The sequence below is a fragment of the Sinocyclocheilus rhinocerous genome, unplaced genomic scaffold, assembly GCF_001515625.1.
Source record: "Sinocyclocheilus rhinocerous isolate Xijiao unplaced genomic scaffold, SAMN03320098_v1.1 scaffold1142, whole genome shotgun sequence".
NCBI classification, from domain to species: Eukaryota; Metazoa; Chordata; class Actinopteri; order Cypriniformes; family Cyprinidae; genus Sinocyclocheilus; species Sinocyclocheilus rhinocerous.
This window is the reverse complement of record NW_015656027.1, coordinates 298,826-314,995: the sequence shown is the minus strand read 5'-3', so window position 1 is coordinate 314,995 and position 16,170 is coordinate 298,826. Positions and strand designations below refer to the sequence as shown.

The 16,170-nt window shown below is 37.1% G+C and overlaps 2 protein-coding genes across 7 annotated transcripts in view; one reads left to right on the top strand and one right to left on the bottom strand.

Annotated features, from left to right (window-relative positions):
* Positions 1-15,293, bottom strand: part of LOC107719295 (serine/threonine-protein kinase 11-interacting protein-like) — a 56,119-nt gene extending 40,826 nt beyond the window's left edge. For 2 of the 6 annotated variants that reach the window (XM_016526694.1, XM_016526699.1), the window contains exons 1-16: positions 12,649-12,742; positions 12,066-12,133; positions 11,455-11,657; positions 10,782-10,856; positions 10,582-10,677; positions 10,379-10,486; positions 10,216-10,287; positions 9,609-9,738; positions 9,154-9,257; positions 8,772-8,861; positions 8,360-8,401; positions 6,213-6,383; positions 5,979-6,063; positions 4,315-4,758; positions 3,143-3,345; positions 2,943-3,053 (exon numbers count right to left, since the gene is read on the bottom strand). In XM_016526694.1, the coding sequence (XP_016382180.1) occupies positions 2,943-3,053; positions 3,143-3,345; positions 4,315-4,758; positions 5,979-6,063; positions 6,213-6,383; positions 8,360-8,401; positions 8,772-8,861; positions 9,154-9,257; positions 9,609-9,738; positions 10,216-10,287; positions 10,379-10,486; positions 10,582-10,677; positions 10,782-10,856; positions 11,455-11,657; positions 12,066-12,132 (2,001 nt within the window). In that variant the 5' untranslated portion in view covers position 12,133; positions 12,649-12,742. Of the gene's footprint in view, positions 1-2,942; positions 3,054-3,142; positions 3,346-4,314; positions 4,759-5,978; positions 6,064-6,212; positions 6,384-8,359; positions 8,402-8,771; positions 8,862-9,153; positions 9,258-9,608; positions 9,739-10,215; positions 10,288-10,378; positions 10,487-10,581; positions 10,678-10,781; positions 10,857-11,454; positions 11,658-12,065; positions 12,134-12,648; positions 12,743-12,906; positions 13,053-15,223 lie in introns of those variants that run through there. The other 4 variants (XM_016526696.1, XM_016526695.1, XM_016526697.1 and 1 more) reach the window with 4 other exon arrangements.
* Positions 15,124-16,170, top strand: part of LOC107719297 (insulin-like growth factor-binding protein 2-A) — a 22,403-nt gene continuing 21,356 nt past the window's right edge. Inside the window, exon 1 of the mRNA XM_016526700.1 lies at positions 15,124-15,633. Coding sequence (XP_016382186.1) covers positions 15,273-15,633 — 361 coding nt within the window. The 5' untranslated portion in view covers positions 15,124-15,272. The remainder of the gene's footprint in view (positions 15,634-16,170) is intronic.

Below are 16,170 nucleotides of genomic sequence, written 5' to 3'. Positions count from 1 at the left end.
ACCAATAAAACTCATTATAAACGAGGCATTTGTTGCATCCAGTGGGGACATAATTACTGATTATAATGACTTATACTGTCTTTTTATGCCGCGTAAACATAAAACCATGTCTGCATTTGTGATCGGAGAAATGACAAACAACAAGCGCTGTTCTACACTGCTCAAAACTCGCGTTTGAATCGTCATTGGCAAATTCTTTAAATATAAAAAAACTTACTTACAGTCTGTGAGTCAGAACAGCCGGCATTGTAGTCTACTCTGCCAGGAAACAGTCCTCCATAAAATGCGCTGCACACATCTGAATATTTGGGTTGAACTGTTCTGGAACAGTGTTGTAAATACAACTTAACCACTGATTTCTAGTCGTGTCCTCTTTCGGAAGGCCAAACAAAGCAGTTTCGCTTTCACAACGAAACACACAGCATCACACAAGGTGGGCTTGAGTGAACAGAGGCCGGCGGGCAGGCTTGAGTGAGGAACAGTCGGCGGGCTTGAGAACAGCGCGGCCGGCGGGCTTGTGGCAACCACATAACTGGGAGAGTAAGAGTGATTCTTAGCTTTAAGAAATTTGATAACTTGCTTTTATACTTAAGTTTGAAAGTAGGAGTAAATTTAATGAATTCTCAGCACTTAAGACTAAAATGGCACTTTGAGAAGCTTGATAAATACGGGCCCTGGAGAGCTACCTTCCTGCAGACTTAAGGTTCCAACCCTGCTTCAACACCTGTCTGTAATTAAGTAGTCCTGAACACATTGATTAGCTGGTTCACGCGTGTTTGATTAGGGTTGAAGCTGAACTCTGCAGTATGGTAGCTCTCCAGGAGCAGGGTTGGAGACCCGTGTTAAAGACATTTGTTGATACAGCATTTTACTACAAAACTCAAAATGGCTGATGTCCAAAAAGGCCGACGTAATGTGCCGAAATTACTAATGTTCCCTCAGGTTATGCTTGTTATAACGCAAACAAAACAGAGCAAAATGTCCGTAAGCATTCAATCCCAATCCCAATGAAGACAAAAACGTTCATTTTCTGGTTGTCATACTCTCATTAAGTTACAATTTTCATCTGCTCAAGCAGAACGTTAATGTCATCTTGCGTTTCAGCAAGGTATCTCTGGCTAAAACTAACATTAAACTGAGTGTGTCCATGCTAACGTACAAACATAAATAGCGGACTGTTCTCACGTCATGTACAGTGTAGGTCAAAAACACATAAATGAAGGTCTACATTTCAATGCCTCTCCATATTAAACTGGTTAAATGTACATTAATTTAATCGTACCCTGCGATACATGAACAGTGTTGATCCTGCATGTTGTCATCCGTGATCGTGATGACCATAATATGAGACTTCTCCCACTTGCATTGTGATCTGTAAACTAAACACGCTTCGAGTTACCCACCATATTTATTTTCAAATATTGTATACTATACTGTATATCCCTCCATGGAATATTTAATTCACACTTGAATGGTGGCCCTTCTGTGTCCAAAATGTTTCAAAAACATTGTGGGATTTCAAGGTTTTCACACTGACAGCAGTCATTGTAAGAGAGTGAGCAGCTCTGTTTGTTTGTCCGAGGGAGCAACAGTAACTAAGGGGGCTTACCGATAGGTCAATTGCTTCTTGATTATCTAACCAAAATAACAAAATATGTTAGTCACACTAGCAAAAGCGCAGCACCGATCTATCGGTCGACCTCTAATGGCTGACATAGGAAAATTGGGTAGCATTTGATTCAGTATGCCGCTCTGAATCTAATGTGATCAATCTTATGATTTTTTGTCAAACTGTACAAAAAAGTTTATTTTTTATATCTTTTGACCAGTAGGTGACGCTGTGCTGAAACTAATCATGTGCCATCAGGTCATGCTTGGTATAACACGTACCAAGTTTGGCCAGAATAGGTAAAGCATTGCGAAGATATAGCCTCGTGTCCATTTTTGCAAGAATTTCGTCAAATTTGTTAAGTTTGTTACATGATTGGTTTGGTCTATCAGAAATCTTTTTATAACTTTTTGTCAACATTGTCTGAATGTAATCTGAGCCAATTTTGGTGAAAATTTAACAAACCGTCTAGGACGAGTTTGGAAAAGTAGATTTTTCTCAAAATTCAAAATTTTGAAAATCCTGACTCGAAGAAATGTTAATTTTGGTATGTATTCGACTCGACATGAGCCAAGGAATCAGAGGAATAAAGAATTTTTACAGTTCAAAAATTATTAGCAGAAATATGAGTGCAAGTTTGGCCTATGGTGACACTACATAGTTTGAGATAGAGACTCGAAATTTGCTATGGTTAATATTGAGACTGTCCTCTGTGTGCCAAATTACATAACTTTCCTGCAAGCGGTTCTATGGGCTGCCATAGACTTACAGAGAGTCCCACCAGTTGTTATGCGATTGTGGAACACAATGCAAAATCAACAAAATGCATAATTGGCCATTTTAATGCATAATTGGTAATTTTGCCACAAAATAGAAACTACAGTTTTTCCCTTATGTCATTAAGACTACAAATGTTGCACTTGATGTCAAATCCTTCTGTCATCTATGGCATTCTTGATTTCAGGAACATTTTTACTATTAAAAACACAAATTCTTGATATATCAAAAATGCCATAAACAGCAGAAATTAAATTCTTGATATCCAAAATGTAATTCCAAATAGCAAAAACTATTATTGATATCTGCAAATGAATTTTCAGAATGATGTCATACTTTTGCAAGCAGATTTGACTTTGTAGGATATTAATTTTTAATATCAACAATTCAGTTTTCACTAGATAAAATGCTCATTTTTGATATCAGAAATTGAATTTATACTAAAGATTGGTGGATCGGTACATCCATACTTGTAATATCGGTTGTAATTTTAGGATTATATCTCAAGCACTGGTTGATTATGCTTGATTCTCTAATGATGAATGATCTTTCTGACCTGTAATGCTTCCTGTGGCTTGTCATCCAACATTATGTAAGAACGTTTACGTCTTTCACGACTAATGTACCGGAAGTGGAGCTCCAGGGCTGGGTGAGTCATCTCCACGTTCTATAAGATGTAAAGAAAGAGTGTGAAGCTAAGACAAAGATGCTCTATCATCTTATAGATCCTTATGAAGAGAAAATATGTCATCTGACCTCCACCGTGCAGGTGGCCTCAGTGGTCAAGACATCTTGCAAACTGTCTAGTTCCACTCGTTTTTTAACACACCCCTGGTGCATGTCTACCTCCAGCAGGCGACCCTGCCGCACTCGTAGGAAAAGCGGTTCAGAGGGCCTTTTCCGATCTCTCTCCACATCCTCTAAGAGCAGCCCCACCAGCATTGGTCTGCACAGGTCCACTGTTAAACAAAGTACAATAATGAAAAAGAGTTCTGGACACAAACTGCACAGGTTATTGGACAATGACGAAATAGAGATGTATCAAGACTTTTAGGTGAGTACCAGAACCAATCTTTTTGTCATTATCAATACATAAACCAATATTTACAGAAACAAAGTAGATCCAAACATTTGGTCCACAACAGTTTTGTCCCACTGCTGGTGTTACGGTGTATGGTAATCGGAGTTGAAGAAGCTACTTTAAAAGTGTAGCTTGCAAATTTGAAGTAGTTAAACAACAGTCAAGCTACTGAAAATAAACAAAAGTAGCCAACTACAAGTTACTTAAGAGGACAATATGCTTGAATACACTACTGTTCAAAAGTTTTGGATAAGTAAGATTTTTTTCTTTTAATAAAAACTTTTATTCAGCAAGGATGTATTAAACGTTACAAAAGATTTCAAATAAATGTTGTTCTTTTAAACTTCTATTTTTCAAAGAATGCTGAAAAAATTCAGTTTCCACAAAACTATTAAGCAGCACAACCGTTTTCAACATTGATAATAAAAAGCAATGTTACTTAAGCACCACATCAATTGCTGAAGGATCACGTGGCACTCAAGACTGTAGTAATGGCTGCTGAAAATTTTGCTTTGCTAAAGGAATAAATTATATTTAAAAATATATTAAAATAGAAAACAGTTATTTCAAACTGAAATAATAGTTTCAAATATTACTGTTTTATTGTATTTTGATCAAATAAATGCAGCCTTGGTGAGCCTAAAAGATAACAAGCCAAAATGTTCAAACAGTAGTGTTCATTAAAAATAAATAAATATATCCAATGATATAATGTAAAAGCTACACTACCATGAAAATAGCTGGAATACATTAGTGAAAACTGATAGTGGATGGTACTATCAGTTTAAATATCAGTATGTAACGTATAGTTATCAGTATCAATGTATCCCTAGAAAAAAACACAGACCTCCCCTATCGTCGTCATCTTCTGCTGGTGGTTTTGGGTCAGAGTAGGCCTCAGTTGTGGACTGAGTGTTTCCTAGACTCATCTCAAGAGTAGATTCAGTGTTTGGGGGGCTGTGGCCTGTATACTGCAAGGTGGACTCTGTCTCAGGCTGCAGGTCTGTGCTCTCCATCTCTTCTTTGTCCTCTTCCTCTTTCAGTTCAGAGGACAGCAGCGGAGGAGGGAGCAACTCCAGACTGGTTGGAGGTGTGTTAGTTTTAAGCAGGGGGGATGGAGGTGTATAGTGGCACTTGGTGTTCACTTTATTGGTTACACTGTCCACTACTGGGAAAGCTGGGTTGACTGGAGTATCATCAAGATGATGTTGGTAGCGTAGCCAGTCCTCCCCTAACTGCTCTCGAAAACTGTCCATTCTCTCAATGTCCTCCTTATGGGGTAGGACAATATCTGAAGAGAATCAAATATTTCACATGAGATGCGTAGTACATCTGCTTAATAAATACACAAGCTTGTCAATTCATTTTACTTGTAAACGTGATCATTGAAAAGAGTGAACTTTAAAATGCTCTGTGAAGATAAAAGGGATAGTTCACCCAAAAATGAATATTCGCAAAATCATTTATTCACCATCATGTAATTCCAAACCTGTAGGACTTTCTTCTACTGAACACAAAAGTAGAATTTTTGAAAAATGTTGGTAACCAAACTAGGGATGTCCTGAGCCAAGCCATTTTTTTAACTGATCCGTATCGGCTCTCCTCAGTCCAATCCTTATTTTACGTCAGCTGTCATGCATGTCACGGTGTTGCGCAGTAGGTGGCGGTATGCGCCTTTAAGTGGGTTTGTCAACCGCCATTAAAAGGAAAAGTAGACGCATGAGGAAAAAGTTAGGTCTGTTGTAGCACGTAATATATGTTTGAGCTTCTGTGTTCAGTTTATGGTGTTCAGTTCATTTATCGTTTACTTTTATCTGCCGTCTGAGGCGTTGTTGTTAAAACGCGTTGCTATGGGTTGTCTTGATTCGGACTTGACTGAAAGACTTTCATTCTGACAGTGTGAGCTTCATGCTTTCTAACCTTATCTTCACTTTATGTTGCAATTATTCTGCTTATTATACATATAAAATACAATAGGTTTCTATCAAGGTGTCCCATATTCATAATAGTGACCACAAAGTATATTTACAATGTCTACCATTGTACCATGTTTACAGTACATCTGTCAATTGTCTGTATACAGTGTGTGCATATATATATAGAGAGAGAGAGAGAGAGAGAGAGAAAGAGAGAGAGAGAGAGCGAGAGTATCTTGTAATATATATACACATACATCTTACATATATTACTATTACTCTCTGCACAACTCTGTTATCATTGGATTGACTTTAATAACTTTAATGTACTTGAAGTGTGCACCAAACATACATTCCTATAGGAATATACAAGTATCGGATTGGGACTTGGTATAAGCAAATACTCAATATTCAATGACTCGGATCGGGGGCACAAAAAACCTGATCAGGACATCCCTAAACCAAACAATTTTGGTTACCATTTACATTAATTAAAAACAAAACAAACACTGAGAATTTTGTGACAGAATTTTCATTTTTTGGGTGAACTATCCCTTTTAAGGCTTGTTCATCACTTAAGTCATGTGTTCATCACCTTGTAACGCAGACTGCACTCTGACCTCATGGTCTGTGTCACTGGGCTCTGAGATACTGGCTCTCCTCACCTTCACCTTGTTCTGCTAATGGCAAGAATTTGCACTTCATGTCATGCCTCAGATCTTACTAACATTTTTATGGTGGCTTCACATCACTCCATCAACAATCATGTTCATTTAGTTTAACAGTGTACCACAAAAATATTTTGGGCAGATATTAAACATGTACTTACTCTGTGTTTCCTCTTTGGAACTCGGGTCACTCCTGACATGCTTACAGTCACACTGTCAGTCATGTCCCCGCCTCCACTGGACACTTCCTGCCCTCCTTGGTCAGGTGCCATATAAACTTGTTGAGAAGTGTGGGAGGTCTGACCAACCAGCTGTCCGGGCTTAGGTAAGATCTGTGGGAAATTTATTTTATTTTTTTTAAATTATTTTATGTCACAAAAGCCACAAAACTTATTTGTGTAATTTTGTTATTTTCTACCTATAAATATTTACATTAAAATTAAATCTCGAAAATATAGATATATTTATAAATATATATTAAATATATATTATAAATTATATTTCTCATATAGTAAAACAATTTTTTCTTAGGATAAAGGTTGAGTTTGGCCAATACGAAACTCACACTACTGTGTGAAAATGGAATGAGTTAATTAACATCTTTCCAGCATGTGTCCAAATAAAGTTACCTCTTGGGGGTCACAATTTTAACTCAAGTTATTTGTAATAAAAACTTATTGTAATTGTGCTAACAGATATGTGTGTCCAACATGGCTAAATATTTTTGGACATTAAAAGTTGTTGTTTTTTTACTAGTTTTTTTTATTTTATTTTTTTTATTTACAATATTCGTTACAACATTTATGTTTTTTGTTCAGGTATGCAAGACATTTGAAAAAACAAACAAATTATTTAGCCCATTATTGTGAATTATTTTTTTTTTAAATTAAATTCATTATACTGTATGAACACTGGGTGTCACTATCAAATGCAGTCAGTAAAGCATCATTGACCTAAGTGAATGTCATCTTTGGCCTGTATGAGTGTTAAGAAAGTGTTGGAGAAAAAGCAATGGGGAAGAGAGAGGAAAAAAAAAAGCTTGAGTATGTTAAGAAACACAGTCGCACAGTCATTGCTAAGTCACGTGTCATGAGAGTGCTGATGCCATAGACACCAAACTGTTTTTTTGCAAGGTGTTGAGGGTAATTTTTTTGCATTTCAGAAGAGCTTCTCGGTCTGAAACACAACAATCAGTAAGGACCTTTTGTCTTTTGCCATTGAACACATGAATTTCATGTAAATGGCTTCATTTAACAAAAAGGATCTTGAATTTTGCTAATGCCAACAATCCTGGAAAAAAATAAGCAATTTGTAACAAGTCTACCGTCCTTGATTGCAGAATTGTACCACTGTTTTCAAGACTTTGTTGCCATTGACGGACATGAAGCTGTTATAAATCCTTTTCTATGTAAATGTGGGGAAAAGTACAGAAAATGTACAGCTGGAACTCATTGAATGTAACATTAATATATTATATAGCAACTTTGACCAACAGGCATAAATGTGTTTTGTTTTTTGACAGCAAAACTTAGTGCCTACTTCTTTCACACCTGTATGCATTCCTTGGTTTCTGAATAAGCTGTTTGAGTGTTACTAAAATACAAGTCCCTTAAAAATGCTTTCATATCAGTGGAAGATTAAAAAACTCCACTGAAATATATTCTATTTATTTATTATTATTATTATTATTATTTTAAAATCACATGATTCATTAAACCAACAGGCATAAATGTGTTTTACGTACCTCACTGTATAATGCACCTTCTGTTTATACTTTCCTTGCACCCTATGTTGTATGTACAGTCATTTGCATTGAGCTGGTCTCTGCCCTCCTACCTCATAACTTGCACTATATGTCATAAAGCTTAATGTATATACACAATCTATATTTATTTATATACTCTGTTATTTGCACTTCTGGTTAGATGCTAACTGCATTTCATTGGCTCTGTACTTGTACTCTGCACAGTGACAATAAAGTTGAATCTAATCTAATCTAAACATTTGTGATTCATTGCTAAACGTGATTCATTTAATCTTTTTTTTTCTTTTCTTAATTTTTACATCAGTTGTCATGTGATTAAACATTCATTAAACACTAAATGTCATTGTGATTGCTGGGCCATGCCTGCAGCCATTTGAAGTTTAAAAACTCCATTTGGTCAGAGGAAGTAAAGCGCTTTGTTGCCGACTATTCTACTGTAAATTAAAAGCAGATTTGCCTCTCACAGTACAGCATGAATCACATGAAAAACAAGGAAGGTGGAATGAAAGGAGGATGGCACAGGAAGTAACATTTGATACCCACCAGCTGATCAGACTGGGACAGAGGGGTGCCATCCAGCTGGAGCTGAAACGCAAGCAGACATTAAAACGTCAGCTTACAACTCTAAAACATCTGCAGAACAGCAAGAAAGATCTACAAGCAAACATCTCACTATTACTTTTACAAATGACATCAGAAAAAAGGGGGAACTGGCACCTCCCTGTGGTAGCTATGATAAATATGAATACAATCGATGTATATTTAGATATACTGTAGTTGCTCATTTAAAAATTAATTGTAGCAATTCAGAGACTGCTTCATATTTTTCAATGCCACATCATATAACCTGATCATACTGAACTGTACTGTACAGCTTTAACACGAGGACCAATTAAAATAATGACTTTGAGGATGTGCACTGTTTATAGCTGTTCGCAAACAGAGAAAGACTCACCCCTTGGAAAACAGCTTGTGGAGAGAGGTGGTGGATAGTCGATACCCTGTGTGTCTTCTGAAAATACAAAGGGTTTCCTTCCAAAGTTAACTGAAAAGAGATCAGAAAACAGTCAAGGTGGTATATAGGAGAAGTCAAAAGAAAATCACATCTTCACATCTTGACAAAATCACATTCTTCAGAGGAAAATATTCATATTGCGATTGCAAGATCCAGTTGGCTGAGCTAGAAAACATGGTATTCAAATGTGTCATAATGATCCTCATCAAGCCCAAATTTGTAACTGTGGCATCATAAAAATGCTGAGACTCAAATCTGGGATTGAGGATAATCACTTTTCGATAACTGAAAAAAGCAGTTTAAGCTCAGCATTACTTCTTACTGTATTAAGATTATGAAGGAGGGACAAAGGTGCCAACTGAGAATGCTCCATAAGAAGGTTATAAGCCAGGTCAAGAGACTGAAGTGATGACAACTGCTCCACCCCTGCATTTAGGATAATACATTTAGATTAGATTAACCTTTATTTTAGTAAACTACCTGTTTATTCAAATTAATGACAGTTCATGAGCTCTGACAAATTGTAGATCATAAATACAAAAATGTGTTCAAAATATGCATTGAAAAGAATGTTAACAATTTTAAATAATATATAATAAAGACTATGTTGTCAAATCATGTTGACTAAGATTACAAACAAAAACAAAGAACAACAATATTGAAGAAATGTTCTGTAAAAGAACCAAAGTGGATAATAATGGGTTAAAAGGTGGCATTTTTCAATGTACTTCCCAGTGATGAGCACTGGAATACAATCATGGAAAATGGAAAACTTACCACTGATAGTTTCCAGTTCATTGTTTCTAAGGATCAAGGTTGTGAGTTTGGCTTGGGCACTGAGGCCCAGCACTGGTGCTCTCTGGAGGTTATTATAGGCTAAATTCAGATGCTCCAGTTCAGTAAGAGGCTTGATGGAGACAGAAAAGGTATGAATAAATTAACTCGGTCCTATCATTGAACATACCGTAAATCTAGGGGGCCCCCTGAACCGTGCAACAGGGTCCTGCCCACTAATTGTCACTTAATGCATGAGAATTTGTATTGGGTGTGAAATGGTATCCCTTCACTGATGTAGACAGAAAGCACAAATAAAGTACAAATAAATTCACACTATTGCTATTTTGCCCAATATAGCCCTTTTTAAAGACTGTCCATCTACCACCCTTGCGTGATTGTTTACTATTTTGGCTAATTTGATTATACGTTCAGTTACCAACAAGCATGTAGAACTCCATTTAATATGATATTACATATACTTTTTTCACACACATCCACAGATTTCCCTTTAAATTCATGAAGAAATTCAGCAAGAAATGTGAAAAATAATTCTGTCTAGTACTTGTCATGAGCAAATAAATAAATAAATTGAACATGAGCAACTTACCTTCAAAAATTCAGCACAATCTTGGATCTTGTTGTGGCTCAAGTCAAGCCACTTTAGGACATTTAGCAGACTCTAAAACAATTTAGAAAATTGTTACATGCAGATTCCAATATCTGTTACTCTATTTCACCTATTTTGTGAGTTTAAAACAGGAGATTCTTACTAGCGACTCGTCAAGACGGGAAATGGAATTGTAACTGAAATTAAGGGTATGAAGTTCTAACCAGGGTAAAGCTGAGCTGAGATCTCCTCCACACAGAGAGAGAAGCTCCTATTAAACACACACATAACAATTACTTTCTTTCTGCATGCAAACCTGGTTCAGTTTATAGTCATCGTGCCAATGCTTGTTGGAGCAAAAATTACCTCTAGAGAGCTGACACCTTTTGAGCAAGTGAAGACTTCCAGCTGAGAATACACTCCTCTAAGACCCTCCAGACAATGAGGAGGAATACGCTTGAGCTAAATAGAAAGATAAATCAAACAAAAAGCAACATTTAGGATAACATGGCAGAATAAAGCAACAAACATAATTGAATTAATTTGGTTAGTTTGTTCTGAAATACCTCTAAGTGTTTGAGGGACTTGAAAGGGAAGATTTTCACAACATACTGTACTTTCACACCAGGCGGATTAACAAGCTGTTTTAAAGACATATGATCAGAGCATTGCAACAACAGCTCAGTGTATTGGATTGGCAAATTAACACACACACACACAATTACATTCTGTATGCAAACATGGTTAAATTTATAGTCACTGTGCCAATGCTTGTTGGTGCAAAAATTACCTCTAGAGAGCCGACACCTTTTGAGCAAGTGAAGACTTCCAGCTGAGAATACACTCCTCTAAGACCCTCCAGACAATGAGGAGGAATACGCTTGAGCTAAATAGAAAGATAAATCAAACAAAAAGCAACATTTAGGATAACATGGCAGAATAAAGCAACAAACATAATTGAATTAATTTGGTTAGTTTGTTCTGAAATACCTCTAAGTGTTTGAGGGACTTGAAAGGGAAGATTTTCACAACATACTGTACTTTCACACCAGGCAGATTAACAAGCTGTTTTAAAGACATATATGATCAGAGCATTGCAACAACAGCTCAGTGTATTGGATTGGCAAATTACTAATTAATATGGAATAAATTTTTTCTCAGACTATCACAATCAAGCTGTACTCCTAATAAGTTTGTAATGTCATAGGCACATCAAAACATCGTCAGAACCTTCAGTACCTTGAGGGATACTGTCTTCTGCAGCATGTCAAAGAGGAACTGGACTTCCAGCAGGGAGGCAGTGTCCGCTGGGTGGGACGGCAGGGCCAGAAAACCATGCTGATATGTTCGTGAGAGAAGGTGCCGCTCGAAGAGTTGCGTCAGGTGCTGTAAACATCCCACTTGCAGAGTAAGAGTACTGGAACCATCCAGTACGGAGTCACCTATACAGAGAGCAACGAGAACATAAGGCAATGCTAGAGCATGCTAAGCATCCTCAAACATATGCAAAAGTGCTCTCAGATTTTATTGACTTTATCTCTGTCAACGTGCATACACAATCTTTGTGCATTATCTTGCATAGCAGTGTCCACATTTGCAGTTATAAATATGGAGTACATTGCTTTTCCCCCATGTCTTCAACATAATGAGAATAGTATCAAATTCTCAACATAGAGCGGAGTTGCACTCAATCCTACTCAATCCAAATCTTGCCAAAATATAGATGATTGGCTGCGAAAAACTTCTTTGTTACATTTTTTGCTGTGTGGATTTTTTTTCCACCCCCAGGAACTAGGCCTAGTGAAACTGCTGAAATAAACAATAATAAAATTTAAATACTGATTCTATACCATTATTTCGCAGTAATGTGGCAAGTCTGTGTACAACCGTTGACTGACCGGCCTGAGTGGATGACATCCTAAAAAGGGTGAAACATATTATATTAACAGAAATATTCCAAATTATTGCAGGCAAAAGGGGAATTATTCCAATCTAAATATACATAAATAACATATTTATAATTGCTATGAAGACAGAACATTAATTTGGGTAATAAAATAGTCTTGCAAAAATAGATGTAGGAGAAAAAGAGGGTGGAATACCACAACCAAACATTCCTCACACTGTTCCTCAACTGTAAAATACATGCAAGCCGAGGGTCATCTCTTCCTATTTCTGTTATGTTTACAGCTAACGGTGAGAAAGCAATATTTATTATTTTCACCATTATAAAATATATAATCACAAACATTCAGGTATCTAGACACCCTCCACATATATCAATTTTCAATCACAATTTACCTACACTGGCACTTCATTTTAATCTTGTTAACAGAAAACAAAACAAAACAAAACAAAACTGGCAACTCTTCCTGACGCTCCAACAATAAGGGTTGGTCAATATCTGTTCTCATGAAATGCGCTAAAACATACCTTATGCTCCAAGAAATACCTGACCCTTAGCCTCAAATAACGTTATACCCGGTTTTGAACCGGCATTGGGATTCATGGCATTAATTCAGTTAAATTCCCTTTCACATTTGTAGACATCCTGATAGCAGTCATATGATCTTGTTTCTTAAAGGTACGGCGGCCCGAAGAAGCCAAACAAGTAAATATTTAACTAAGCGCGCCCTCCTGCGCAATAAGGGTTGGTCAATATCTGTTCTCATGAAATGCGCTAAAACATACCTTATGCTCCAAGAAATACCTGACCCTTAGCCTCAAATAACGTTATACCCGGTTTTGAACCGGCATTGGGATTCATGGCATTAATTCAGTTAAATTCCCTTTCACATTTGTTGACATCCTGATAGCAGTCATATGATCTTGTTTCTTAAAGGTACGGCGGCCCGAAGAAGCCAAACAAGTGAATATTTAACTAAGCGCGCCCTCCTGCGTCTTTCACATGCACTATAAAACAAACAGAAAGAGCATGTATTTTGAAGGTGAGCCGTTTAATGGCCAGGACAATGTTAAATAAACTATCCCTTAAGACTTAAAATGTGATTATTTGTTTATTAATGAAAAATCCTTTTTCTGTGTTAGTTTGCCCTCACTGGTGGATATCACAGTCAAAACTCTTATCTCATTGACAACTATCTTGACGTCCATTTTTACAATAGCTTAAAGTGCAAAACTGCAAAATCTACTTGCCTTACCAACCTGATTGTGTAACTGCTGTTTTTATGGTAGACATGTAACTTGCAAATATGTTTGTTCTCTCTTGTCTTACGTCCACATTGACTAAACATCCACTCTGCTTTTCTTGGAATTCAAACACTAAACCTCAGGAAACAATATTCCAAAGTAGCCAACACACTTTAGTGTGCACTTACAGAATCCAACATATTTTAACATATACATTTTAATATACAGTCACACATACTCAAATCTACATATATTTGAACATTATCTTCATATTGATTCTGATGACAGTTTATTAGATACAAACAAAAATCACTGTTAGCCACACAAATCGCTCTCTATGGGAAACCAGTTTAAACCAGGCCAAACATTATCCATTCTATTTATTATATCTGACCTTTAATATAGGCTAGGCCTATATATAAATTTTTCTTAAATCTCTAATATAAAATCACTGATTCTGCATGCCTTGTATGTAATGTGAAAAGTTTCTCTAACTAATTTCCACAGTGGAGTATGCTGTATAGAGTTTCCTCTGGGCACTTGTTTACTCAGAAATGTCCTTGAAGAAGAACTGCACTTAACCAACTGGAGATACTGTGGCTTATAGCCCTCAAAATCCTACAGAAACTCAGACGCTGTACAAACTACACAGACATGGGTTATGAATCTGTGGGTCTCCAGCTGGTTTCTTTAAAAAATAAAAAAAAAGACATATGAGGTTCTGCATAAACACTCCTGCTTCATCACAACACCCACATAGCCTGGCATTTCAAAAGTCCCCTTTCTCCGTCAAAATCTCCAAGGCGAAAAGGAAGCCTGCCAACCACAAATACATAAAATTCCATGAAATCAGAGGGCACCCACAAAGAAAAATAATCCTCATTTATACCTCTTCGACAACCGCAGTAGCTATAGGTCTGACACGGAGCAGCTATTTCTGTACCCTTAAATAAACAACGATTAGTCTCAAAGGGGAACAGAGTGTTGCTCTGGATGGGTTAATGGTTGTTTGGTTGGTATATGATACCTCGACTCCTGGCCCCTGTAATCAATAGGCAACAGAGAGATTACAACAACATTCAGCTTGTCCTATAAGTACATGAAGGCACGGCACTGATGTTTAATATTAATATGTGCAGAGACTGTAGGCATGAATAGTTTGCTTTTTTGTTTATTCACTATACTATCAAGTGTTGCTGAGCCATACTTCCAACTACAGCCCAGACAGAACAGACAGTGGGGGACATGTCACTGATCACTGTTTCTCTCCACACCAGTCATTTTAGAATGGACTCAAAGATTATAAATTATTATTTTTTATTATTATTTAATAATTTGCATCATACATAATGTATTCAATAAATATACCAGTAGCCTACTGCACATATTAACTAGATGTACATTTTTGTTATGTGTGCCTTGTCGTTGAAGGACAGGCTCCCCCTGTTGAAAATAAATAAATAACTTTAATAACTTAAATTCCATTTGTATTTCAAGAATTTAATTTAATTAAGCCATTTAATTTATCAAGACCCTGCTGGTTTAGCTAAGCATGACTTTCTTACTCCAGCTGCATAAGCACTTTTATTTAATGACATTCTTAACATAACACATTAAAATGTTACGAATAAAAAAATTATTCTAAAATATCTGTTCTGAAATTGAGGCAGGACACAGGACTAAAATAAATACAACGCCAAGGCGCTGGCACTGTAGTCCTTTTGAGGATTTGTTTGACAAAGCTGCATCCGCCTGTCATCTCCTGTGATGTAAGCGGCATATGAACAATGATAGAAGCCCGCAGCAGCCCCAGTTAGCCGTCACCTGTCCGCGTACACCTCTTATCTTTCCTTCTTACCTGCATAAGTTAGTCTTCCGATTCGCAGAGTTTCTACATCGTGGACACGATGCTGTTCTACGGGAGTTGCAGCTTGCTCCTGGCACTGGTGACTTTTCACGGCGCCGCTCGCTCGGAAATGGTGTTCAGTTGTCCGAGCTGCACTGCCGAGCTCCAGGCGGGTTGCCCGATTCTCACGGAGACGTGTGCTGAGATTGTTCGCGAGCCGGGCTGCGGCTGCTGTCCAGTGTGTGCTCGGCAAGAGGGCGAACTGTGCGGCGTTTACACACCGAGATGCTCCAGTGGTCTGCGGTGTTATCCCAAGCCGGATTCGGAGCTGCCCCTGGAGCAGCTGGTTCAAGGTTTCGGGAGATGTGGACGTAAAGTGGATACTGAGCCCACAGGAAGCGCAGAGCCTCGGGAAGTCAGCGGTAAGTGATTTAAAGGGTTTATATAGGCTACGTGATTTAAATGTATGATTTGTAGCAGTAGCTAATCTACCTTTAAGTGAGCTATATGAGATTTGAATAATTTTCCTCTTGCTGTAGCCTAGCCTACATAATGATAACAAATCTGATGATTTAGTAGGCTTAAAGCTGTTCCGTTAAAATTTTAGAGGGTGCTGTGTTTGATTATTTTTTTTATTCCTTATGAACAATTGATGAAAAACGCATTTCATGTAGCTAATAGTGACAGAAGGCATTACCTTGGATTTTTTTTTAATAAGACGTATGAAAAAGAGTACGAATATTTAATAAAAACATCATTTGTCCTTGACAAACTGAATGAAATAGTATACATAGCCTACATTTATACATATATATATATATATATATATATATATATAATGAAACTCTAGATGGCGCAGTCCGATAGGTCTAGCTCAATCTGACATAGTGACATCATTATCACATGGTGCAGCTGATTGGTTCTTTTCGTATCAGCAGCCAATGAGCTTGCTGCTCAAC